This window comes from Nematostella vectensis, chromosome 7 (assembly GCF_932526225.1).
Source record: "Nematostella vectensis chromosome 7, jaNemVect1.1, whole genome shotgun sequence".
Classification (NCBI taxonomy): Eukaryota; Metazoa; Cnidaria; class Anthozoa; order Actiniaria; family Edwardsiidae; genus Nematostella; species Nematostella vectensis.
In genome coordinates, this window is record NC_064040.1 from 14,760,516 (window position 1) to 14,785,176 (window position 24,661).

Here is a 24,661-nt window from a genome sequence, read left to right on the forward strand (position 1 = left end):
CCTATATCAGGGCGGTGATTTTAGTCTTTTAGGCAAATAGGGATTGAACCCTCTCACAGTCAGAAGAAAAAACTTTTTACACCGCGCTTGGAAAATGTGTGGTCAAACACTCAAGGGAGCAGTTCCCCTCCAGGGCGCGTTAAGAACGCCACTCGATAACGGAGGCACTTCGTTTCCGTTACTATTAATTATCTTCTCTCGCCAGTCCTGCTAACCACTAGAACGTGGCATTCCCAACGGCGGTAGGAACAGAGTTTGTGAGGCTAAATTCTGATAAAGAACCACGAAATTCCCTCTTATTTGGCTGAAATGTGCCATGTTTACGACGCGCTTTCCGTGTTTGATAAGAAAACCCGGTCAAGCTACGTTTCGTAATTCGAGCTACTACCCCGTGGTGCACAAACTGTCCCCGACGCGCTAGCCGTACCCTGGTTCCACAGGCTCCAAGTTTCAGGAAGGAGACTCTGGAACCAAGGTATGCTAGCCGAAACGTGCCCAGAAAAATAATTTCAGCCAAATTAGAGTGTGGTTTATTATCAGAATTTACCCTAAAAAACACTGTTCCTAGCACCCTTGCATTTCTCAATTCTCAACTCTCCACTAACCCCCTTGTTCGCATTCTCGTTCTCCCGGGTGTTACAAGCGTTTGCAGCGATTTATAATGTTGACCTTCGAGTCCCAGCGGTCCGAGTATCGTTCCCATTGACTATGCTTTGAAGAGTAGTTTTATTTCAATGCCAGTATTTGAAAAGTAAATCGCCTGATATCCGGTTATCGCATCCGAGGAAATAAAGCGCTGGGTGCTCCAGCATGGTAGCCTTCTGTGCAGACATCTTCCCATTTTTAGTGCCAATCTCATAATGATACTCTCGTTTGTCTCGGGCTCACTGTGGTGTTTTGGGTTTCTTGGGTTGGTGATATAATGACACCCAGCCTTTCCGATCACCACAGGAATCCAAAACGGAATCGCCCGGAAATAGGCTGATTGAGCCAAGAGAGCAAAAGTGTTTTATTCGTGTCCTGTTGACTACAAGCTAAGCCCTGCTGCGCATGGCCTGGTAACAAGCAAATTCAACAGGTATACCAATACATCTCCCTAGGGACAACAAACATTAAACACAATTGTAGACTAAACAGCAACTATAACTATAAGTCAGTTTCGAATAACAAAGTTTATGACTGGCATTTGAAAGTCACTACGTAGTAAACTATGACTGAGCATTGATCAGCCTTTGTGGACTACTGGTTCTGTAGTACAAGTGTCGTGGCGTCTAATGGACCTGGACCACTTGGTCCACCCGATTTCTGGGATACGTCCTGCCATTGACTTGTACAAAGTAACTGCGTGGCGTTGTTGCCATGGAAACCATTGTCTCTGCCTTTCAATTGCTATTAGCCTGTTGTGGATGTACCTTCACCCTTATTGGTTGACCAACAACAAGACTAGGCAGTGACTTCGCTGTGCGATCATGATAGTGTTTGGCCTGCTTGCGCTTTTGGATGATCTGTTCTCTCACCGCTGCTTGTACTTCGGGCTTGTACAGGGCCTGGCTGCAAGGCAACATAGACCTGGTTCGGCGGGACATAAGTCGTTGTGCTGGTGAGCTGGATGTTCCTGGGGTTGGTGAATTTCTCCATCCCAATAGTGAGTTCCACAGGTCTGAGCCGTCTTTCTTGGCCTTGATGATGATTCTCTTCATAATCTTCACTGCCGACTCCACTTTCCCGTTCGACCTGTGGTGATGAGGACTTACAGTTACGTGATATATTTCCCATGCCTTGGTGAACTCTCGGAATTCCTGTGAACTGTAGCTGGTTCCATTGTCTGATATAAGAACTGCTGGTGTCCCGTGGGTTGCAAATATTGGTTTCATCTGCTTGATGAGAGTTTTAGATGACATGTCTTGGAGCTGAACTAGTTCTATATAGTCAGAGTACAGATCTTCTAGGACCAAGTAGTGTTCGCCTTGCATTTCCAGGCAATCACTGGCAGCTACTTGCCATGGTACCTGAGGTATGGAATGTGTCATCATTGGCTCTTTCTGCGGTGCTGGTTGCATTTCTTGACAGGTGGAGCATCGCTGTACTGCTTCTGTAAGGTCAGCTGACATGTCTGGCCAATACATGATGTCTCTAGCTGTATTTGTAGTGTACTGGACACCTAGGTGTGACGCTCGTGTTGTCATGTTGGTTCTCATTGTTGTAGGAATGACTATCCTGGTTCCCCTGAAGGCAAGTCCGTTCTGAGTTGATAGTTCATCTCTGTATGGCCAGTATTCACGAATACAAGTGGGCACTTCAGCTTTGTTGTCTGGACAACCTTGCTTGGTGACTGTCATCAAGATTTGGAGTGAGGGGTCAACATCGTCTGATGTTGTCAAGTCGTTCGTCAGTCACAAACAGGGACTCCTGCATGTCGATATCTTCTATTTCTTCTCGTATCTTCTCTTCTTCACTTATCTGGAATATCTGATAGGCTGGTGTGTCTGGACGTGCATGGTCGAGCGGTAGTGATGCGCGGGATAGGGTATCACTGAGATACATCGTGGGCCCAGGCTTGTACTCTACAGCAAGCGAGAATTTCTGTAGACGCGGTCGCATTCGCTGCAGACGCTTGGGGCATGTAAGGATCGGCTTCTTGAAGATCGTGACGAGGGGCTTGTGATCTGTAAGGACTCTGATATTCTCTTTGCCTAGAACGTAGTGTCCAAAACGTTCAGTTGCATACATGATTGCTAAGCACTCTTTCTCTATTTGAGAATAGTTGCGCTCAGTCTGAATGAGAGCTCTAGAGGCATAGGCAATGGGGTGTCCCTCTTGTGTAATGACTGCCCCCAAGCCAAGGTTGGAGCTGTCACTTACAATGGTTACCCCTTTGTTGACATCATAATAGTGTAATACCGGTGCTTTGGTGATCATCCTCTTGATCTTCTCAAAGGCTTCCTGGTGCTGTGGCAGCCAGTCAAACACTTGTTAGTCAGACGTCGGAGAGGTTCTGCAACCGTGCTTAGCTGAGGAAGGAATTTGGACAAGTAAGTGACAACACCAATGAGGTCCTGGACGCCTGCAATATCAACAGGCTGCGGCATCTCACAGATGGCTTTCACTTTTTCTAGATCAGCAGAGATTCCGTCTGCGCTGAGGACTTGTCCTAAGTAGGTCACCCTGTCCAACTTGAATTTGAGCTTCTTTGGGTTGAGCTTCAGGTTGTGTTCTCTGCATCTATCCAGTAGGTCTTTGAGAGCTGCATCATGACATGCCATTGCTTCTTCTTCTGTTTCACCAGTTCCATAGATCATGATGTCATCATGGACTGCTGCGATTTTTGAAAGGCCTTCAATACATTTATTGATTCTGCGCTGGAACTCTTCTGGGGCGGACTTGATCCCGAATGGCATTCGCAACCACCTGTAACGGCCATAAGGTGTCCAGAATGTTGTGAGGTAGCTTGATAGCTCGTCCAAGACAATTTGCAGAAATCCATCTTTTGCATCGACTACTGAGAATACCTTGGCATTGGTCAGTTTGGGTGACTTTTCGTCAATAGTTGGAGTTGGATAATGGTTTCTAATTATGGCCTTGTTCAACTCCAATGGGTCTAGGCATACTCGTAGCTTGTTTGGCTGTCGGACTACCACCATGCTGCTTATCCATGGCGTTGGGGTTGTTACTTTAGCGATTACTACCATTTCCTCAAGATCCTCAATCTTCTTCTTCAATTCATCTGTACTGGGATAGGGACGCGCCTGGGAATTTTCTGCTTGGGTTTCACAGTTGGATCTGTTTCTATGTGGTATGTACCTGGCAGCCTTCCAAGTCCACTGAAGACATCCTTGTAGTCATGTAAGACGTGCTGTTTTGTCAGCATTGAATTCAAGAAGCTTAAGTGCTTCGCAGACTCTGCCTGAGAGTAATGACGTTGGTGCCTCTTTCATTATCTCGAAGTGAACCTTTCCTGTGTTCCCATTTGCTGTGCAAGCTTGACTTTCCCCATGGGTTTGATGATTGACTGATTGTAGGCTCGCAGCTCAGTTTGGGACTGCTCGGGTTGCTTCTTGGTCAGCCTATTGTAGTAAGGGATAGTGTGCTGCATGTTGCTCCGGTATCAAGCTGAAATTTGATTGACTGCCTGGCCGTCTCATCTCCTGTCACAGCTAACACTTGTGCAAAATACTGCCTTTTCTTCTGGTTTGACTGAATGGTATACAGACTGTCATTGCTGGAGAATTCATCATCACCGTCACTGCATGAGCTCTCTTTTAGTTGGTGTACGTCTTGTTTACCACTTCTAGTCTGAGTGGACATGCAAACTTAAGCGAAGTGATTCTTCTTGCTGCATTTACTGCAGACCTGCCAGAATGCTTTGCATTTTCCAGCGGCTTGGCTGTCACCACAGTACTTGTAGTCTGTGATCTGCCTCGGCTTTGGTTTGGACTTGTTTTGCTTCGTATAGTGGACGGTCTCAGTTTGCTCCTTTTTGTGAAGCTGTCTAACTGCCATTTCACTTGTGCGACAAATGTTTATTGCTTTGTCTAGGTCTAATTCTTTTTCTCTTAGAAGGCGTTCTCGGGTGTTGCTGTTGTTAACCCCAAATACAATCCGGTCCCTTAACATTTCATTCTCAAGAGTAGTGTACTTGCATGTGGCAATGCGATCTCTGAGTCTGTTTAAGAAACGGTCAAAGCTTTTACTGGGCTCTTGGACGGTGCAAAAGTACAAGTACCTCTCATATATAATGTTCCTCTTGGACTGGAATTCCTCACCTAATTTCTCCAGAATAGATGTGGGTGACTTTCGTTCATCATCGGTGAGGGGCAAATTACTGTAAATTTTGTAGCAATCTTTGCCCATGACTGTCAAGAGAGTCGCTACCACGATTGCATCCGATTTCTTGTTAAATCCGTCGCGATAATATAGTTTTCCCAGCTGTCTTTGAATATTTCCCGGCTGGTGGCCATATCTCCCTGCATTTCGAGGGGTTGGGGCGTTGGAAGCGACTTTGCCATGTTGAGAAGATCCAATGCGATCTGTTAAATCCAAGATGGCGGCTATATGTAGTCGGCAAATGTGCCGAAATGATTGCCAAAATCACTATACAGATGCAAATAAATGCCCGTTGCATATGAATTGAACACTTATCTCAGTATTCTTGCCCTCTTTGCTTGCTGGGAGGCCTTTTTTGGTGTGCAAAATCCCGCTTCTTACACCATGTTTTATTCGTGTTCAGTTGACTACAAGCTAAGCCCTGCTGCGCATGGCCTGGTAACTAGCAAATTCAACAGGTATACCATAAAAATAAGAATAGAGGGAATTAGGCACGCGCCATGTCAATGCCCACCCTCCGAGCGCAGGGCTGTGTCTAGAGAAAAACGCAGGGTGGGACCAGAGCACTTATTCACTGGCCACGGGTTAAAGTTCTAATCGGTATGCTTAGCTCCAAAATGCCACAAACTGGCGGGACATAGCTGATCCAAAATGATGCGGCAAAGGGGAATTTGACTGTAGCACCAAAACTCTACAAAAGAAGCACTCTGACAGCATTTTTTATAGCTTCCTCTATAAACTCCACTTCGTGCACCATTGTAGATCAGCTGTGGCCCGCCAGTCTGTGGCATTTTGGCATATCAATCAATGGCTGTCGTTTTTCTAAATGGTGTAAAAGAGCCTGGGGTGAGCGCACGGGAGAGACCTGTGATATTCTAAAACGTTAGGGATTGGGTTCCATTTCAAAGATGGCTGCAAGCAAAATGATAGTAAACACGAATTCCTGCAAGTTTACGTGGCAATTCTCGACTTACAAAGTTCTAGAACGACAAAAAAGCGAAAAAATGATTGAAGCGGTTTCCCGAATATGGTACGTAGTGCCTAATAAGGAAATGACCGAGCGAGCTAGAAAAACGACAGTTTCCAAAACAAGATTGACTGATATGATGCGCGCGCATCGTGAAAACGGTCTGGATCTATCTAGGAACTTTTTCTCTCCAAATGCACATATATTAATAATCTTATATTAAACTTTTTAACTACCAGCGATGGCGTCAAGTCGAACTCATCCCCCCACATGACCAGGGTGGGGTTCGGACCCCCTCCCCTCACACTTGACACCTGCCTGGAGGCAGTTTTACTTACTCTCTTCTAAATCCTAGTTGTCCCCCTCCCCCCCCCCCCCCCGCAAAAAAACAACAACGAAACTACAGAGTCTTCTAGGTGTGGTCTGCCCGAATGGCAGCGCGACTGTTTTATTTCTCAATGAACTGAATTGAGCACTATAAGTGAAACGTATTTAATCAGCCAACTGGCTGGAAGGGGGCAGTGAGAACACCTGGGTGAAAAACCCACGACTAAAGCCCTCACAACTAACGGAGGAAAACTCCGGGCCAGCTGTACCCTCTTCAAGTCATGCTAGTCATTAGTCATGTTTAAATTCCCAATGATTGAGAAACTAAAAGTTTAGCATAGTTTAGTATAACTTAATTTCTTTTTTTCCTGCTCTAGGCTTATAGCTTGTCAAACATTTAGAAATTTGACAAAATATGAAATCCTCAGAATTCAGCTTTGCTACTTTCAAATATCTAGAAATCATAGACACTTGACAAGAAGACTTCTGTGAAGCTGCTAAAAGCACGCAATTTCCCTCTCTAAGTTGATCGTTTTTGGCAGATTTAATAGAAATCTCCAAATAATCTTCCCGAAAAGTTAAATCTGACAAAGTGAGATTCGCTAATTCATCAAATCTCAAAAAAGCGACAAAAGCTAACAAACACAAATGAAACTGATGTTAAATCGTACAATGAAGCAAAGGGACCGGCCTTATCTTTAACTAACTGTTCTAACTGAGCTACAGTAATTGGCTCCTATTTCATCTTTGGACGCGCCAGAATACGTTAAGCACCTGCCATAACTTGTTTGACAAGAGGATGTTCTGTAGGCGAGGGATAAGCAGCTATCTGATGAGCCCAAGCTATTCCATGTAATGCTGCTTCTAAAGGGGCGGGTGAATTTGCGTCTAGCATCAGCCACTGAAGATGAAGCACCACGTGATAGTGCAAAGCAGGCATAGGAAGCCTGAAGCTGATGAGAGGAACACCATGTTTTTCATCTACTAAAAGCAGCAAAGTATGTAGTACTTGTAGAGGTTGCTTTTCCTGCCAATACCACTTCAGCTAACAGCTTAGCCAATGACTGCAGTGAAGAATCAGCTGATCCACACAATCGTTCAGACCGGACCACATAGGGGAAGAGAACACATCTAAAAGAAATAAACACACACAAAAAAACATAACCCATAATAAAAAACCTTTAAAAATATATATTTAAAACTGAGTCGCGCCGAGCACAAGCGAAACCGAGATGACTACCTAATAAGCGTCCTTCAGTCTATATACCCTTTAACTGACGCGCTACATGCCAACGTGCTTCCTAAAACAATACCAGATATCGAAGAGAGCATCTTTTCCTGCTAATGCCATGGCAACCGCAGGAAAATTCATCTCTTTTCTAAATCCTAGTTGTTTCCCCCCCCCCAAAAAAAAAAAAAAAAACTACAGAGTCTTCTAGGTGTGGTCTGCTCGAATGGCAGCGCATCCAAACCACCCGAGAAAACGAGAACGGGCAAAGGCGAGAACCAACAGCAACCATTATAGCTATAAAACAACCACACTGGTACGATTTACCACCTATTGACTACTGACCATCCATGGCTATAAGTACCACCCACTGGCCATAAGAACCAATCACTGATTACACAAGCCAACCACTGGTTATATAAGCCAACCACTGGCTATAAGAAACCACCCACTGGTTATATAAGCCAACCACTGGCTATAAGAAACCACTCACTGGTTATATAAGCCAACCACTGGCTGTAAAAACCACCCACTGGTTATATAAGCCAACCACTGGCTGTAAAAACCACCCACTGGTTATATAAGCCAACCACTGGCTGTAAAAACCACCCACTGGTTATATAAGCCAACCACTGGCTATAAGAAACCACCCACTGGTTCAATAAGCCAACCACTGGCTATTTAACCCATCCACTGGTCATATAAGCCAACCACTGGCTGAATTTACCATCCGCTGGTTATATAAGCCAACCACTGGCTATACAAAAACAACCACTGGTTATATAAGCCAACCACTGGCTTATCTACCAATAGTAAACAAAAGAAGCCAAATGAACACCATCTGAAGTGAGAAGTGGCCAATACGGGGCTGAACGCCAAACTGGAACCACAAGGTACCACTTGCTCAACAAGCTTTCATATGGCTAAGAACTCTGGGAATAAGGTGAGGTGGAGGACACACCTGTAACGATATCCGGTTTATAAAACTTCCGGTGACGTCACACACCACGTGCGTAGACACGCTTGTACGAGTTTCGTAGACTTGTAGTTGTTGTTCTTTGAGATAAAGAATTTAGTCGTCTCATATGTCTCGGTGTTCTTTCTTTGTTCTTCATCGTTCCTTCAGCTAAGAAACGATACATGGTGTCAGAAATAGAGGATTCACAGTCTCTGTAAAAGAATACAGTGAAAAAGAGAACCCAATAATGCCAGACGAAAGCGGAGAGTCGACGAGTGTGCCTGGGTTTGTACAAACCAACCTCCAACTACCGCAAAAGTTAGAGACGAGAGGCAACTTAGCTAACAATTGGAAGACCTTTAAAAGGCTCTGGATAAACTACGAAATAGCCTCGCAACTGGATAAACAGAGAATGGAGCTGAGAACGGCTACTTTGATTTCATGCATTGATCCCGAAGCACTTGAGATCTACGACGGTTTGCCCTTTGCAAACGAAGAAGACAAAACAAATATCAATCGCATTATAGAGCGCACTGCGCACTGCGTTGGAGAAACGAATGAGATCTATGAAAGGTATTTGTTTAACCGAAGAAACCAGGAAAATGGTGAGTCAGTAGAAAGCTTTATCGCTGCACTTAGATCACTTGCTAAAACTTGTAATTACGGCGAATTGCAAGATGGAATGATTAGGGACAGAATCGTAGTCGGAATAGCCGACAACAGTATTAGGAAGAAATTGCTGACGGAAGCTAAACTCACCTTAGCAAAGTGTGTTGACATATGCCGTGCAAATGAAGCTACTGCTAAAAGGCTAAAGGAAATGTCCCAGCAATCCGGCGAAATAAGCGCTATTACCACAGGCCCCCCGCCCAGAAAAACAGGGTCAAAAGGAGGTAGAAGGCAGGAACCCAGAAAACCGCCACATACGGATAGCAGCAAATCAAATCCCCACCCCAAATGTAAATTCTGCCATAGATTACACCCTAGAGCTAAAGAAAAATGCCCTGCTTGGCAGAAAACATGTGATACATGTGGATAACTTAATCACTTCTCAGTAGCATGTAAGGCTCTAAAAGCAAGCAAGAAGGGTAAGAAACCAATACACAATCTTGATTATGAAAGTTACAGTGACTATGGTGCATTATTTACTGTGGAGTCTGTGGACACTCTGAACACAAATCCACTCAGCCCTAAGAAAATTTATGCACACATGCGCCTTCGTGATGAGCTAATCAAGTTCCAATTAGATTGTGGAGCCACAGTCAATATCTTGCCAGAAGATTTGTATAAGAAAGTTTTCAATGACCCAAAATTGAAACGCTTACAGAAAAGCAGCGCAACACTAGTCATGTTTAACAAGTCAGAGCTAAAACCGCTAGGGGTGGTCAACATAGAAAACCCTCAACCCAAGGAATAATGATCTACTGCTGACGAAGTTTGCAATAGTCCCTAGAGGCTACACCCCACTGCTAGGTGCACAGTCCGTGCAGAATTTCAAGCTAATGACAGTGAACAGTGAGAACATTATGTCTTTGTCAGACTCAAGCCCAACCTCAGACCCAGTTAGTGAATTTCCAGATGTGTTTACAGGGGAGGGTAAACTAGATCAAAAGCTACACCTAGAGCTCGATGCAACTGTCCCCCCTGTAATCCTCCCAGTCAGGAAGGTGCCCCTGGCAGTACGAGAACCACTCAAGAACGAAATTGATCGGTTAGTGGGGTTAGGAGTCCTTCAGTCGGTAGATGTTCCCACAGAATGGGTATCCTCAATGGTTGTTGTCAAGAAGCCTAACGGAAAGATAAGACTCTGCATAGATCCGAAGCCCCTTAACAAAGCGTTAAAGAGGAATAGATACCCTCTACCAGTGATTGATGACTTACTTCCGCAGCTTACTAATGCCAAGGTGTTCAGTGTTGTAGATGCAAAGAACGGATTCTGGCATATACAACTGGATGACGAGAGTAGTTTCCTGACTACATTTGGCACCCCATGGGGAAGGTACAGGTGGACTAGGATGCCGTTCGGTATCGCCCCAGCCCCCGAAGAGTTCCAGAGGAGATTGGAACAAGCACTAGAATGCCTGGAGGGTATCAAACCAATCTTCGATGACATCCTTATCTTCGGAAAAGGTGACTCCAAAGAAGAAGCCATCAGAGATCATGATGCCAAGTTGAGATCCCTCCTCGAGCGCTGTCGCCAAAAGGGTATCAAACTCAATAAGGAGAAGCTGAAGCTGCGTTGTGCTGAAGTCAAGTTCATGGGTCACGTGGTATCGACAGATGGGTTGAAGCCAGACCCCGACAAGTTACAGGATATTGAAGAAATGCCTACACCAACAAACAAGCAAGATATCAAGAGGTTGCTTGGTATGGTAAATTACCTCCAGAAGTTTGCACCGAATCTCTCAGAAGCAGCTGCACCAATGCGCGAAGTGCTCAGAGAAGAGAACCAGTTCCACTGGGACGAGCAAGTACAAGGACAAAGCTTCAAGAATGTGAAGATTGTTTCACAAGCACCAGTTCTGAAGTTCTTCGACCCACACGAAGAAGTCGAGCTGCAGTGTGATGCATCAGAGAAAGGGATGGGAGCCTGTCTAATGCAGAAGGGACAGCCCATCGCATATGCGTCACGTTCTCTAACAGAAACCGAGAAGAACTATGCTCAGATTGAGAAAGAAATGCTGTCCATTGTATTTGGAGTGGAGCGCTTCGAGCATTATCTGTATGGACGGCAAATAAAAGTTGAAACGGATCACAAACCTCTTGAAAGCATTTTCAAGAAAAGCCTCATTAGTGCCCCCAAGCGGCTACAAAGAATGATGTTGCGACTACAGAAGTTTGACCTGCAAGTCAACTATAAGAGAGGAGCTGAAATGTACCTTGCAGACACCCTAAGCAGAGCCTTCCGAGGGCAGAAGAGGAGTGCTAGTCGAGATGATGTAGGAGATGTGATGCTACTAGGAGAGATGAGAGGTACGACTGAGCGAGAAGTAAAAAGTATTGAAATGATACAGTTTCTACCTGTCTCCGAAGCTACCCAAGCATCACTACGACAAGCTACAGAGCAGGACACAGCTATGAGAGAGCTGAAGTCTATAATCCGACAAGGCTGGCCAGAGGTGAAGGATGACGTTCCTGTGAGCATCAGAGATTACTACTCTTTTAGAGATGAGTTGTCACTACAAAACGGCCTGGTCTTCAAAGGAGAGAGGTTAGTGATTCCCAACAGTTCCAGAGTAGAAATGTTGGCTAAGATACATGCCAGTCACATAGGAATCCAGGGATGTCTCCGTAGGGCTAGAGAAGTCCTATACTGGCCTGGAATGAATAAAGAAGTAGAAGAGTATGTTGCCAAATGTGAGATTTGCAAAAGTCACTTATCAGAGCAAGGCAAAGAGCCAATCATATGCCATGAAATCCCCAACCGCCCATGGGAGAAAGTAGGCATAGACCTGTTTGAACTGAATGGGAAAGACTTTGTACTAACAGTTGATTACTATTCAGGCTTCTTTGAGGTTGACAGGTTGGAAGGCAAGACTGCGAAAGAAGTGATGAGGAAGATCAAACCACATGTGGCCAGACATGGTATTCCAGACCAGATTATGAGTGACAATGGCCCGCCATTCGACTCGCATGAGTTTAGACAGTTTACAAACAGTTATGGAATTGAACATGTGACCAGCTCCCCAGGCTATGCCCAATCCAATGGAAAAGTAGAGAATGCAATCAAGACGGCAAAGAATCTGATGAAAAAAGCCACAGAATCAAACAAAGACCCGTACTTGGCTCTACTGGATTGGCGGAATACACCAAGGGAAACAGTTGGTTATTCACCAGTTCAAAGATTGTTCAATAGGAGAAACAAAACACTCCTACCAACTTCCAGCAGACTCTTGAAACCATCAGTGCCCAGAGATGTACGCCAGAAGCTCACGCTACAAAAGGCAAGGCAAAGCCTGAATTACAACCGTGGAGCAAAGGAGTTAGAAGAGCTGAAACAAGGAGATGTCGTGCGTCTACAACCTACAAAGACAGTGGGAAGGGCCAAGCAATGGAAGCAAGCAAGAGTTGAAGGAAAAGTTGATATTCGATCATATCAGGTACGTACTGAAGACGGACGGGTTTACCAACGAAACAGACGACACCTGCGGAAAACCAGAGAGCAGATGCAGCCACCGCAGCAAGAAGAGATAGAAATGCACTGCCCTTACCCAAGCAGACCTGCTAAACCGGCGATGCCTACGACACACAAGCAGCAGCAGCAGGAGAAACAACCTTCAGAGAAAGCCCCTGAGAATACTGCCCAGGATGTCCCCGATGTCCCAGCGGAGCAACGCACGCGTTCAGGAAGGGTTGTGAAACCGCCTGTACGTTTTCAATAGTTTTATTATCCAGGACAGTGGCATTTTGTTAGTGTTTTTTTTTTTAATTTTGGAAGGGGAGATGTAACGATATCCGGTTTATACAACTTCCGGTGACGTCACACACCACGTGCGTAGACACGCTTGTACGAGTTTCGTAGACTTGTAGTTGTTGTTCTTTGAGATAAAGAATATAGTCGTCTCATATGTCTCGGTGTTCTTTTTTTGTTCTTCATCGTTCCTTCAGCTAAGAAACGATACAACACCCAGTTGTTTTCATACCGCCAAGATCGGGTGAACGTATCCATAGCCTCGCATTTATGGTTTCAGAACCTGAAATCAAATCTAGAAAGCACACAGTTAAATTCATCTGCAAAACGATCCACAGTATGAGGTCCCCACTTGAAATCCAAATATTGGAAAATTGAAAGGCTGATGCCCCAGTCATCATAATCAATAATTCTACTCATAGTCTGCTATATCATTTTGCGCCCTGGGGATCCACTGTATTACTGCTCAATAGTAATACCATGGGCAACACAAATAAAAAAAATAAGTTTTGCCTCGCTTTGAAGAGACAGTTTCTTGCTACCAATGTCAATCATGCGTGCAACATTCTAATTATCTGTGCGCCACTTAACACACAAACCCTTTAACTCTGAAGCAAAGGATTCCAATACTTTGAGCACTGCTAAAATCTCTCTCATGGTAGAACTTAGTGTAGCCTCGTTTACATTCCAAGTGCCTTGCGCTGCAATTCGAGAACCCAGCTCAACAACATATCCCCCATACCCAGAGTCACTAGCATCAAAATAAGCAACTCGAACAGCACTTGACTTGAATTTAGATGGGTCTGCCATTAAAACAATCAATGTTTTCGAGCCAACATAAAAATTAGTCTTTAACTTCTTGTTTCAGTTTAAATCTATTGAACCATGATTTTTGTTCTTCGATTTGTGTAAACATACTTCGTGACATGAGCCGAACTATATTTCCAACCGCTAGAAACATAGACTACTACTTCTCCTTCGAACCCGCCACAATGACGCGCCTCCTTTCCGAACTGGGTTGGCAGCCACTCAAAGACCGCAGGCGCACCTTATCATTGGTGCTCCTAAACAGTGGCCTAAATAATGCCTCTATCCTGCCACTCGAAGATCTGAGGAAATCGTCTCGCGCCTTGCCCCGCACTCAACACTATGAATTCTATACTATTCCTAACGCTAGAACTGACATATATAAATATAGGTTTTTGCCCCGTGCACTGAGACTGTGGAACAACCTTCCACAGTCCGTAATTGACATGAGAGGCTGCCCAGAGGCCTTCCACGCTTGGCTTTAGACTCGGCACTGCGCTGCGCACTGACATATTGTACAATAGGTTGCGCAATTTATTAAAGTGAAGTGAAGTGAATATACCAGCCACACTAGCGATATCTTTGGCATTACAACTAGGCAAATCAATCAAACGAATAATAGAATGTTGAAGTTTATCAATCTTAGCAACAGGTAAAGAGATCGTGCAGTTGCCAAAATCAAGTTCATACCCAAGCCAAGTACCCGTCTTCGAAGGTCCCCATACTGACTTCTGATCATTGATGTAGAAACCAGCAGATAGAAGGTCGGTACGACAGCAAGCGCTGAGTTCCCTTGCTCCAGCTTCACTTTGTGAACCTCCAATTCCATCGTCTAGAAAAGAAACAACACAGTGGCCAAGCCCACGCCAATACTTTATCAGAGGACGCATTAATTTCGTGAAAATATACGGAGCCGAAGTTAAGCCAAACGGCAGAACATTGAAAACAAAATATCTAACTTTTCCCTCCATAATCCACGAGAAGCCAAGGTTTTCTCGATGATCAGGAAATATTTCCAAGTGATGGTAACCAGATTTCAAATCAAACGTGAAAAAAAAAAAAAAAATTATATCCTGCTTGAAAAAGGTCAAACAGCGTCCGAATATCCTCATACCGCACTGACTGTTTCCAAATGAATTTGTTTAAATATGACAAGTCCAATATAAGTCTGCATTTTCCCCTGGATTGCTGAGCCACATGAAGAGGATTGATAAATTGAGGATTGATAAATTTAGGAAATGTGTCCACCGATGAAATACAACTACTTTCAAGAAGCTCCAAAACTGCTTCATCGACGAAATCTTTAAATTTGAATGACGATGGTCTGTTAAGAATACAATAATTACCTGGTAAATCAAAATGGTATACGGTAACCTGAAGCAATTGTATCAATAATAAATTGAGGAGCATGTAAATTATCTGACCAGAAACGCTCGTTTCGTCTAAGAGATCCAACTCTGAAATCTAATTGCTGATTTGACTGTTCAAACTCAAAACAATTACTCAACTGAGTATCTGCATTTTTTCTTGCCACTTACACAACGAAGGGCATAAATCTCTCCAGTGCCCTTCAGCTCCGCAGGCAAAACACACTCCACTTCTCTTGCCCGGACTGAAGTTTCCGAATAAGCGATTAAACTGTTGGGTGGACTGAGTAGGTTGGGCACGAAAAATTCTTCCATCTTCACACTGAGTAGAAGAATTAGTAGCCCCAAACTGCCAATTCATAAAACCCGCAGCATTCCGTTTGGTTTTGTTTGTTTTCTTATCTTCAACTACTTTTGTTGCTGCTTTTTTAGCTTTCGAGATTCTCTTTTCGTCTGCTTCACTATCTGCTAAATCGTCTGCCAAGTACTGGTTTACAGTAAGCCAACCGCACTCCGAACGATCAGCTATTCTGATCTGCTTTTGGCCTGTTGGCGTTCTTTCAATAATCTCTTACCATCGTTTAGCTCTTCTTTAGCCTTGGCTAATTTTCCCTCTGTCTAAAGCCACCAATGCTGCATCAAACCTCTCTTCGACTGACTCGTTAAATAAAAATTGCTTCTCGTTGCTACCTTTTTTAAATTTTACAGCCGAGTCTTTCTTAACTTTTTTAGCGATCGACTCCTTTCTCGCTTCTTGATCTTTTGAGATGCTTCTTTTCAAAACTATAAGCTTAGCTTCGAATTGTTCCAAAATCTTAGCATTTGATTTCGCCAAGACTGCAGCCAAATCTTCTCTATTCATGCTACAAAAACAAAAATATTTAAAACTGAGTCACGGCGAGCACAAGCGAAACCGAGATGACTACCTAATAAGCGTCCTTCAGTTTATATACCCATTAACTGACGCGCTACATTCCAACGTGCTTCCTAAAACAATACCGGATACCGAAGAGAGCATCTTTTCCTGCTAATGCCATGGCAACCGCAGGAAAATTCGTCTCTTACGCCCCCGCATTTTGGTGTTGTTTTGCCAACTTCATGATTATAGGGCAAACGAGAAAACAAGTCGAAATAAAATGAGCAGCATTTCCGAAGACGTTTCTAGAGCTGAATAGATTAATTGCTGTGTTTGTTCGAGGCCGGGCTTCTGAGAGATTGGAATTCTCAATGCTGTTGATTCCCTCGAATTTCTCTAAAATGTTGACATTTTGATAATCAAGTCATCATCTATGCAAGCAATCCTTTTGTCCTGGAACGCGGCTCAACATTTTCCATTGGAATTTCTTTTGTACTAATATACAGGAAACGAGGCAATAGTCAGAACTTTGAGCCCGGCTTTGTTACCCATTCAGCTGACCATTTGGTCAGTGATACCTTTTCCCTTTTATAAGGATCTGTTGCGCCTTTCTAACCACTCGTGGAAAAACAATCATTAGCATCCAATTAGTTTTTTATATTTTGGTTGCTATGGGACCAGTAAAAAAAGCACTTGAGAAGACAAAAACATCTCAAGAAAAAGGTTGAACATGCGAACCTGGGCTCAAAGGCAAAGCAACATTACAGGGGGAGGGGTAGGGGATGCAGCTAGCTCGCCATGGAAAAACTTGTTACGTTCCCGTCAGTCTACACTGCATCCAGGTATCCGAATTCTCGCGTTATTCTAGCAATAAGCTAGCACTTTCATACATACCCCTTATTTCTATAATAGGGGATATGTGTAACACCCTCTGAGAATCAAATTTGCCATAAAGTGGTTTCAGAAGCACATTTTTATGCGTATACCATTCTTGGTGCCAATTCCGTTTTATGGAAAGCTGTTTTAAAGCCATCCCCTTTTCGTAGTAACCTGTTTACTCTGGCTATTATACACTTTTAAGTTGAATTCTTTTTACCCAAATCGGATTTGTTTAGCGAATAAGCGGCAACAGGTAGGCTACATATTTATAGAGATTCTTTTTTTTCATTCGACAGTTAATACGTCAATGTAAGTTCCTGTATGGGTGGCAAGTAGAGACTGTTAGTTGGGCCAGGCACAGGTAGCCCATGCTCTTTATTTGTCCTATTGATTTTACGGTAAACATAGGACGAAAAACAAAATAAGTGAAAAATAAAAAACAACTTTTTGTTTTTTATTTTTCACTAATTTTGTTTTTTGCCCTATGTTTCGTTTACCGTAAAATCAATAGGGACAAATAAAAAGCTTGGGCTACCTGTGGGCCAGGGAAGTGCAAGAAGATGGAAGCGCAACTGAATATATTAAAGGCGAATGGCGCGCTCTGATTGGCTACAGCTGTTTCAAATGTTTGTTTCGCGCCTTCCCCAATAGCGGAGCCGCGCGCTCCATCTATAGAAATTGGTAACTTAGGCGACTCAAAATTTGTGGTCAATGACGTCATGTCACACGCTGTCAGCTATTTGTACCACTCACGTGCCACGTGACCAGCACATGCAACCAGGCCAGCTAATTAATTGATCGCTCTAGAAACCAATGACAGACTAGTTCCAATAAGAACCGGGGGGAGACTTGGAAAAGACTGGGGGGAGCTAAGCCTTTTTTTGACTTTTGACATAAAACGATCAACAAGTTGTTGAAGAATTGACAAGAAAAGTGTTAAATAGAGAAAATGCAACTGATTAGCCAGTCAAATGGGAATTTGAAGGATATCCTGATATATCTGTCAAAGGAATTGCTTTGTACTTATAAGCTGGGAATATCGGCTCAAGTGTTTGTAAAAACCGTTTTCACCTTGTGCGGTGGTTGGTAAGCTTATTAGATGGAAGAAAAGGCTAAAATACCGGCAGAATTTATCAAGGAATTGTCGAGGATCTGCACTACTATTCCCATTAAGATGTTATGGAGTAAAATATAAAAAATATGCTTTATTTATGATAGCTAAAATACGGAATTGATCTCCAAAATAAACAAACACAAACCAAGCAAACAACAGGGACAGTCAAGGTGAGTTCGGGCGAAAATCAAAACGCAATTTCCGTCCTTTTTTCTTTTATATGTAATGCTTTTTGTTTGCAAATATTTCTAAAAATAACCCTCAAACAAAACAATTTTCGTCCCTTCACAACTTCTCTGATTTTGCCGAATTCAATCATCTTGCTTCCACTGTTTGGATGCTATTTTAGGGCGCATATTATGGCTTCCCAGTTCTATCGTAAATATTTTTTTTCCTCAAATAAAAAAATACATCTACAAATCAATGCTTATCTAGGTAAGGTAAGAACGACCTTGACGACTCGTGTATACACAGTTGTGTAAGTTAAACTATGTATTATTTAGCCTATTCATATGAAAATTGTTGGTAATTTGCTGGTAAAGGAAAGACATAAACTCATCCTTTCAGTTGCAAAGTCTTTTCCTCTCATCTGTATTTGTTATTTTTTCATCCCGAATTATATTTTCAAGATACAAAAACGTCAAATTGTCTCTCCTTCTTTTTCATATATAAGTCAGGGAGTAGCCTGGGACGAGGCTAAGTTCGTTATCTTCGCGGAAAAAAGAAGAAACGATTTTGCTGGGTTCTGGTTTCATCGCATTATTTCCAATTTTCTTCAATCTCTCCCTGACCAGTTGAAATTCCATGCTTCAAAAGGGTATCTTCCGGAGCCTGTCTGCTAATATAAGGGCCTGCCTTGACTGCTTCAGATCACTGTGCTAAACATGTTGCAGGGTCCTTTCAGTCACTTTCTTGGGTAAGGGTGTGGTTTTACAACTCGGGTTTTAGTAATTTTCGAGTATTTTTATGAATTGGGGCTCCTGTGGCGAGTTGAACCGGAACCGGAAGCCGGAACAGGAAGCCCGATATCGAAAAAAAAATACTTTTAACCAAATCATTCCTGCGGAAGAGGCTATAGTGCTACTAGGCTTTGGTAGATTGTGCTCAATAAGAAAAGGATATTATGCTTTAAGCAGACATCAATTTTTAAAAATTATCTCAAATTATGTTTCTTTTTGTGAATTATGCTTTCTGTCTCCGAAATCAGGCTTTAGGATTTCATAGAAAATAACGTGCGAGACAACAAAAAACAAGAATTTTTGGTTTTAGCGGGACATGTATTTAGTCGTTGGCTACGAAAGGGTTATCGAGAACAGGTCGCCAACGCCCCTTGTATTATTTCCGGCTTTGCATTGTGGAACTTACGGTCCCCCCAGACACGCGGTGCTCACTGTAGGGTTTCCGCGCTTCCCTACGCATACTCCACGTCTCACGGCGCACACAACGATGAAAAAAATACATGAACGACTAAAACCTCTCCACCCCCCCCCCCCCAACCCCCTCCCCCCATTCACTTTTATAATGGTCCGTCCTTTATCATTTTGGAAAAAAATATCATTATTAGTATACCTGATTTGTGGAAATGGCAAATGTGTGTCTGAATAATCAGAAACAGATCGTTCGAGCAAAACTGAGTAGCGTTCAAAAATCTTGATACTAACAAGTAAGGAACTCTGTGCATATTTCTGCATTATTTTAGTTAAATTTTATTCATTTTCTCCCGGCATATCAATATTTGGGTGACCTTCAAACCCGCTCGGTCAATCTCTGGGAGGCCTGGGTCTAAGGGCTTTTCAAGATTAGTGAGATGAAAATTTAACCAAGTTGTCAGGTTTTTTTGGACAAATTCTTGCCACGAGTCTCAAATTGACAGGAATCAGCATTTTTCACCATATTTTCTGGAGATCAGGGAGCGGGAAAACTTTAGCTCTTCTAAATATGGGCATCAATGACCATATAAGGCAATGCAAACGAAGGACACTATCCTTGGGGAATATGTTTGATATGTTTCCATGAATCGTATTATTTCCTATTCTTGAGTGCGAGAAGAGCACACAAAAGCTTAAATGCGGCATGCCTAGGTCACAGCGTGCTGTACATGAAATTACCACATTACTAGAAACACGCTAATTCCCAAGAGACACGAGCGTGAAAAGACCTAGATATTTTTCAGTCTACATTTCAGAGAGCTGTGCGTGGCGTAACCGACTAAGACAGGGCTGGGACCCTGGTTATGGCCTCCCCATTAATGCGCGGGTACCTCAGGTTCCTTTGTATTGTACAGTTCGCTAGATAGCGGTGCTGGGGCCGACATTTTCAGCCAAGATGTAAAGCTTTAGCTGCCATACGACGTTTCAGCGTATGTCTGGAAGTATGGTCTATTTTTACTCTCGTTTCATCATATCTGAGGAGGTTCAATCCTCGGGCAATTGGCTCTACTCTTTTTTTATTACTTATTAGTTACATGTGGCACCTCGGTGGTTGGGCTTTGCGCGATCATAGGGTAACATAACGACCCACATTTTTAGTTTGATTTACGTAATATGGCCCCTTTAAGGGGGGTGAGGTGAGTGCGCGCGCACACCCTTTGTATGGACTGGTACTTAAAAGTTCTTAAAACCTTTCACTTATATCAATCTAGCCAAAACGAAGCAAAGATAAACTTTCAAATTCTGAAAAGGGAATTGAATTTGATTAAAATTTGAATTTTTTACAGATCTTTGAAAATTTTTCTGGCCGTGCGAAAGGAGATTGAATCGAGTGAATAATTCCAAGTTTTGGCGGGGAAATCTGAAACAACGTATTTTCCATAACCGTTGAAATTTGAGACGGCAATACCACAAAATATTGGCGAATTGTTTTCTATTGCAATGCTACCCGCAATAAAGCGAAGAATCATTTAAAGTCGAGAATCGTATGCGAAAAAAGAAAATATCGTTTTGTTGTAGGTTTCAAAAACAGCGCGCGCTCGTGAGAATGTCGCCATTCTTGATTGCGAATGCAGCGCGCGCGCACAATGCAAAAACAATTCAAATACTAAAAAATATCTGCTAAATTTTGCAGATTTGTTTCCTGAAGTTAAATAATCATTTGACTACCAGGTTGAGATATAAAGATGGCGGTAAAAGTTGTAACCACACAACGCTCTTTAGCAATAACTAAGAAGACATGAAGACGGGAACCGGTTTAGCGCGCGCATATGTTTTCTCATGGTTGACATCTAGATCTACGTCACAAATGACTGGACCCGGGCCTTTCAGTTCACGGCCTTTTTTCCGAAGGTTGACCAAAATACCTCAATATTACAGATTTGAGTTATTCGCACGAACGCGTGTTTTATAGGGTCCATAAGAACCACATACCATTTTAAGATGAAAATATAAAGAATTGACAAAGTCTATCAACTCTGAAAGGTTATATGAACTTAACTTACTTAACCTATTATAGCTTAACGCTAAAGTCTTGGTGCAACAGGCGACAGGTCTAAAGACGTCGCAGGTGGCCAGGGATCCGCAAGGATCTAAGTGCTGGCATGGAAAGACTTGGCTTGAAGGAAGCTAAAGATTGAGCGCCCACTACCTCAGAGGTTGGGATGTTTCGTATCCTAACAGATCTAGAGAAAAAAGAATAACTATGCGCTAGAATACTGGATTGTATCTGCCTATATATATATTGGTAAGGGTTCCTTATGGTAGATCTTGGATTGGACAAGATACACGGCAGGAATTTGCGTTCACAAAGTTGTTGCAGATTTTATAGAACAAGCACGCCTACACCAGCAGCCTGCGGACTTCTAGGGTGTCCCAATTACTGAAGAATCCTTTGTATCGCGACGCTGCATTCTCAAAACATCGATTTGTTTTTGTCTTTTGGGATTTTCTGTTCCGCCAGTAAAATTATTCTAAGCCAATCAGATTCTTGCCATCTCTTGCCTAGTGCAGTTGCCTGGCTTTCTGTCGCGACACTGTCTGGTTTTCGTCCAAAGGGAAGCCAGGGAAGTGCACAAAGTGATATTCTGATTGGCTCAGAATGGTTTTACTGACGGACAGAAAACCAAAACAAATCGGATTCGACAGTGCCACTAGTTCGCAGGTGCTTGCTCTAAAGTGGTAGGTGCTGGTAACGAAGCGCGCGGTCTTCTTTTGGACTTCCTCCAACTTCTGGACATCTTTGTCAGTGAGAGGGCTCCATGCCGGGGCAGCATATTCAAGAACAGGCCTAACCATGCTGGTGTAGGCGCGTTCTTTCATTCTCTATGTGCATGGTTTTAGCGTGGTATGCAATAAGCCGAGGATCTTATTCGCTTTTGTGGAGATATTTGAGCAATGTCTGCTCAAGGGAAGGTCACGGGTACATCGGACTCCAAGGTAGTCGTGCTCGCCAGATTTATGAAGTGGTTGGGCGACTAAGGTAGAGAGGTAAAAAGGCTGCTGTTCCTTTTGTTTGTGATGGAAAGTAGTTGGCATTAGATGGATTAAATTGCATCTGCCATGCATTTGCCCAGGCTTCCAAGTTGAGGAGGCCTAGTTGGAGGGAATCATGATCGGTTTGAGTGCAAACTGTATATTAACTGTGTCATCTGCGAAAAGACGTATGTCCGAGCTGCATTGTTCCACTTCGATGTGAGCGAGGAATAACATAGGACCGAGCACTGTTCTCTGCGGTACACCCGATGTAATTGGGACCCGGTTGGAGTGGGGGCCGTCAGCTGCTACAAACGGCATCCTGTTGGCTGGAAAGGCTTCAATCCTCCCCAGGGTTTTTCCTGTTATACCATAGTGGTGTAAGATGTGGTAAAGTTTAGGATGTGTTACCTTATCGAAGGCTTTACTAAAATCAAGTTAGAAGGCATCAACTTGACAGTTTAGCTTGTTTGCACAGTCATGCGTCGCAAGGACCAGCTGAGTCTCACAAGAAAATCCCCTGAGGAAATCATGCTGGCGGTGCGCCAGGATGTTATGGGCGGTTAAATGCTTGTTGACGTGACTCAGCACGATATTTTCCATAACTTGCATGCGAGACAGGTCAGGGACATGGGGCGAGTTCTATGACCTTGCATGCGAAACAGGTCAGGGAGATGGGGCGAAATCCATGACCTTGCATGCGAGACAGGTCAGGGAGATAGGGCGAGTTCCATGACCTTGCATGCGAGACAGGTCAGGGAGATGGGGCGAGTTCCATGACCTTGCATGCGAGACAGGTCAGGGAGATAGGGCGAGTTCCATGACCTACATGCGAGACAGGTCAGGGAGATGGGGCGAGTTCTATGACCTGCATGCGAGACAGGTCAGGGAGATGGGGCGAGTTGCATGACCTGCATGCGAGACAGGTCAGGGACATGGGGCGGGTTCCATGACCTTACATGCGAGACAGGTCAGGGACATGGGGCGAGTTCCATGACCTTACATGCGAGACAGGTCAGGGAGATGGGGCGAGTTCCATGACCTGCATGTGAGACAGGTCAGGGAGATGGGGCGAGTTGCATGACCTGCATGCGAGACAGGTCAGGGACATGGGGCGAGTTCCATGACCTTGCATGCGAGACAGGTCAGGGAGATGGGGCGAGTTTCATAACCTTGCATGCGAGACAGGTCAGGGAGATGGGGCGAGTTCCATGACCTTGCATGCGAGACAGGTCAGGAACATGGGGCGAGTTCCACGACCTGCATGCGAGACAGGTCAGGGAGATGGGGCGAGTTGCATGACCTGCATGTGAGACAGGTCAGGGAGATGGGGCAAGTTCCATGACCTGCATGCGAGACAGGTCAGGGAGATGGGGCGAGTTCCATGACCTGCATGCGAGACTCAGGGAGATGGGGCGAGTTCCATGACCTACATGCGAGACAGGTCAGGGAGATGGGGCGAGTTCCATGACCTGCATGCAAGACTCAGGGAGATGGGGCGAGTTCCATGACCTGCATGCGAGACAGGTCAGGGACATGGGGCGAGTTCCATGACCTACATGCGAGACAGGTCAGGGAGATGGGGCGAGTTCCATAACCTTGCATGCGAGACAGGTCAGGGACATGGGGCGAGTTCCATAACCTTGCATGCGAGACAGGTCAGGGAGATGGGGCGAGTTGCATGACCTGCATGCGAGACAGGTCAGGGAGATGGGGCGAGTTCCATAACCTTGCATGCGAGACAGGTCAGGGACATGGGGCGAGTTCCATGACCTACATGCGAGACAGGTCAGGGAGATGGGGCGAGTTCCATGACCTTGCATGCGAGACAGGTCAGGGACATGGGGCGAGTTCCATGACCTTGCATGCGAGACAGGTCAGGGACATGGGGCGAGTTCCATGACCTTACATGTGAGAGAGGTCAGAGAGATGGGGCGAGTTCCATGACCTTACATGTGAGAGAGGTCAGAGAGATGGGGCGAGTTCCATGACCTACATGCGAGACAGGTCAGGGAGATGGGGCGAGTTCCATGACCTTGCATGCGAGAGAGGTCAGGGACATGGGGCGAGTTCTATGACCTTGCATGCGAGACAGGTCAGGGACATGGGGCGAGTTCCATGACCTGCATGCGAGACAGGTCAGGGAGATGGCGCGAGTTCCATGACCTTGCATGCGAGACAGGTCAGGGAGATGGGGCGAGTTGCATGACCTGCAACGAGACAGGTCAGGGAGATGGGGCGAGTTCCATGACCTACATGCGAGACAGGTCAGGGACATGGGGCGAGTTGCATAACCTTGCATGCGAGACAGGCCAGGGACATGGGGCGAGTTGCATAACCTTGCATGCGAGACAAGTCAGGGAGATGGGGCGAGTTCCATGACCTTGCATGCGAGACAGGTCAGGGAGATGGGGCGAGTTGCATGACCTTGCATGCGAGACAGGTCAGGGAGATGGGGCGAGTTGCATAACCTTGCATGCGAGACAAGTCAGGGAGATGGGGCGAGTTCCATGACCTTAC

The 24,661-nt window shown here is 44.4% G+C and overlaps 2 protein-coding genes and 1 long non-coding RNA gene across 3 annotated transcripts; 1 reads left to right on the plus strand and 2 right to left on the minus strand.

The window, feature by feature from the left end:
• Window positions 1–1,382: 1,382 nt before the first annotated feature.
• Window positions 1,383–2,339, minus strand: LOC125556794 (uncharacterized protein K02A2.6-like). The gene has a single exon (XM_048730664.1). It carries the CDS (start codon window positions 2,337–2,339, stop codon window positions 1,383–1,385), a length of 957 nt encoding a protein of 318 aa, XP_048586621.1.
• A 7,491-nt stretch (window positions 2,340–9,830) lies between these two features.
• LOC116615656 (retrovirus-related Pol polyprotein from transposon 17.6) lies at window positions 9,831–12,686 on the plus strand. The gene has a single exon (XM_048730665.1). It carries the CDS (start codon window positions 9,831–9,833, stop codon window positions 12,684–12,686), a length of 2,856 nt encoding a protein of 951 aa, XP_048586622.1.
• Window positions 12,687–14,043: 1,357 nt separating this feature from the next.
• On the minus strand, window positions 14,044–16,040 carry LOC116610624. The gene is made up of 2 exons (XR_004293369.2): window positions 15,465–16,040; window positions 14,044–14,354 (listed from the first exon to the last, which is right to left on the minus strand). It is a non-coding gene; the product is annotated as an uncharacterized LOC116610624 (long non-coding RNA).
• Between the last annotated feature and the right edge of the window lie 8,621 nt (window positions 16,041–24,661).

Bases quoted from the DNA above. Each gene is read 5' to 3' on its own strand.
- LOC116615656 (XM_048730665.1), top strand. From the start codon at position 9,831: ATGTCTTTGTCAGACTCAAGCCCAACCTCAGACCCAGTTAGTGAATTT.
- LOC125556794 (XM_048730664.1), bottom strand. From the start codon at position 2,339: ATGACAGTCACCAAGCAAGGTTGTCCAGACAACAAAGCTGAAGTGCCC.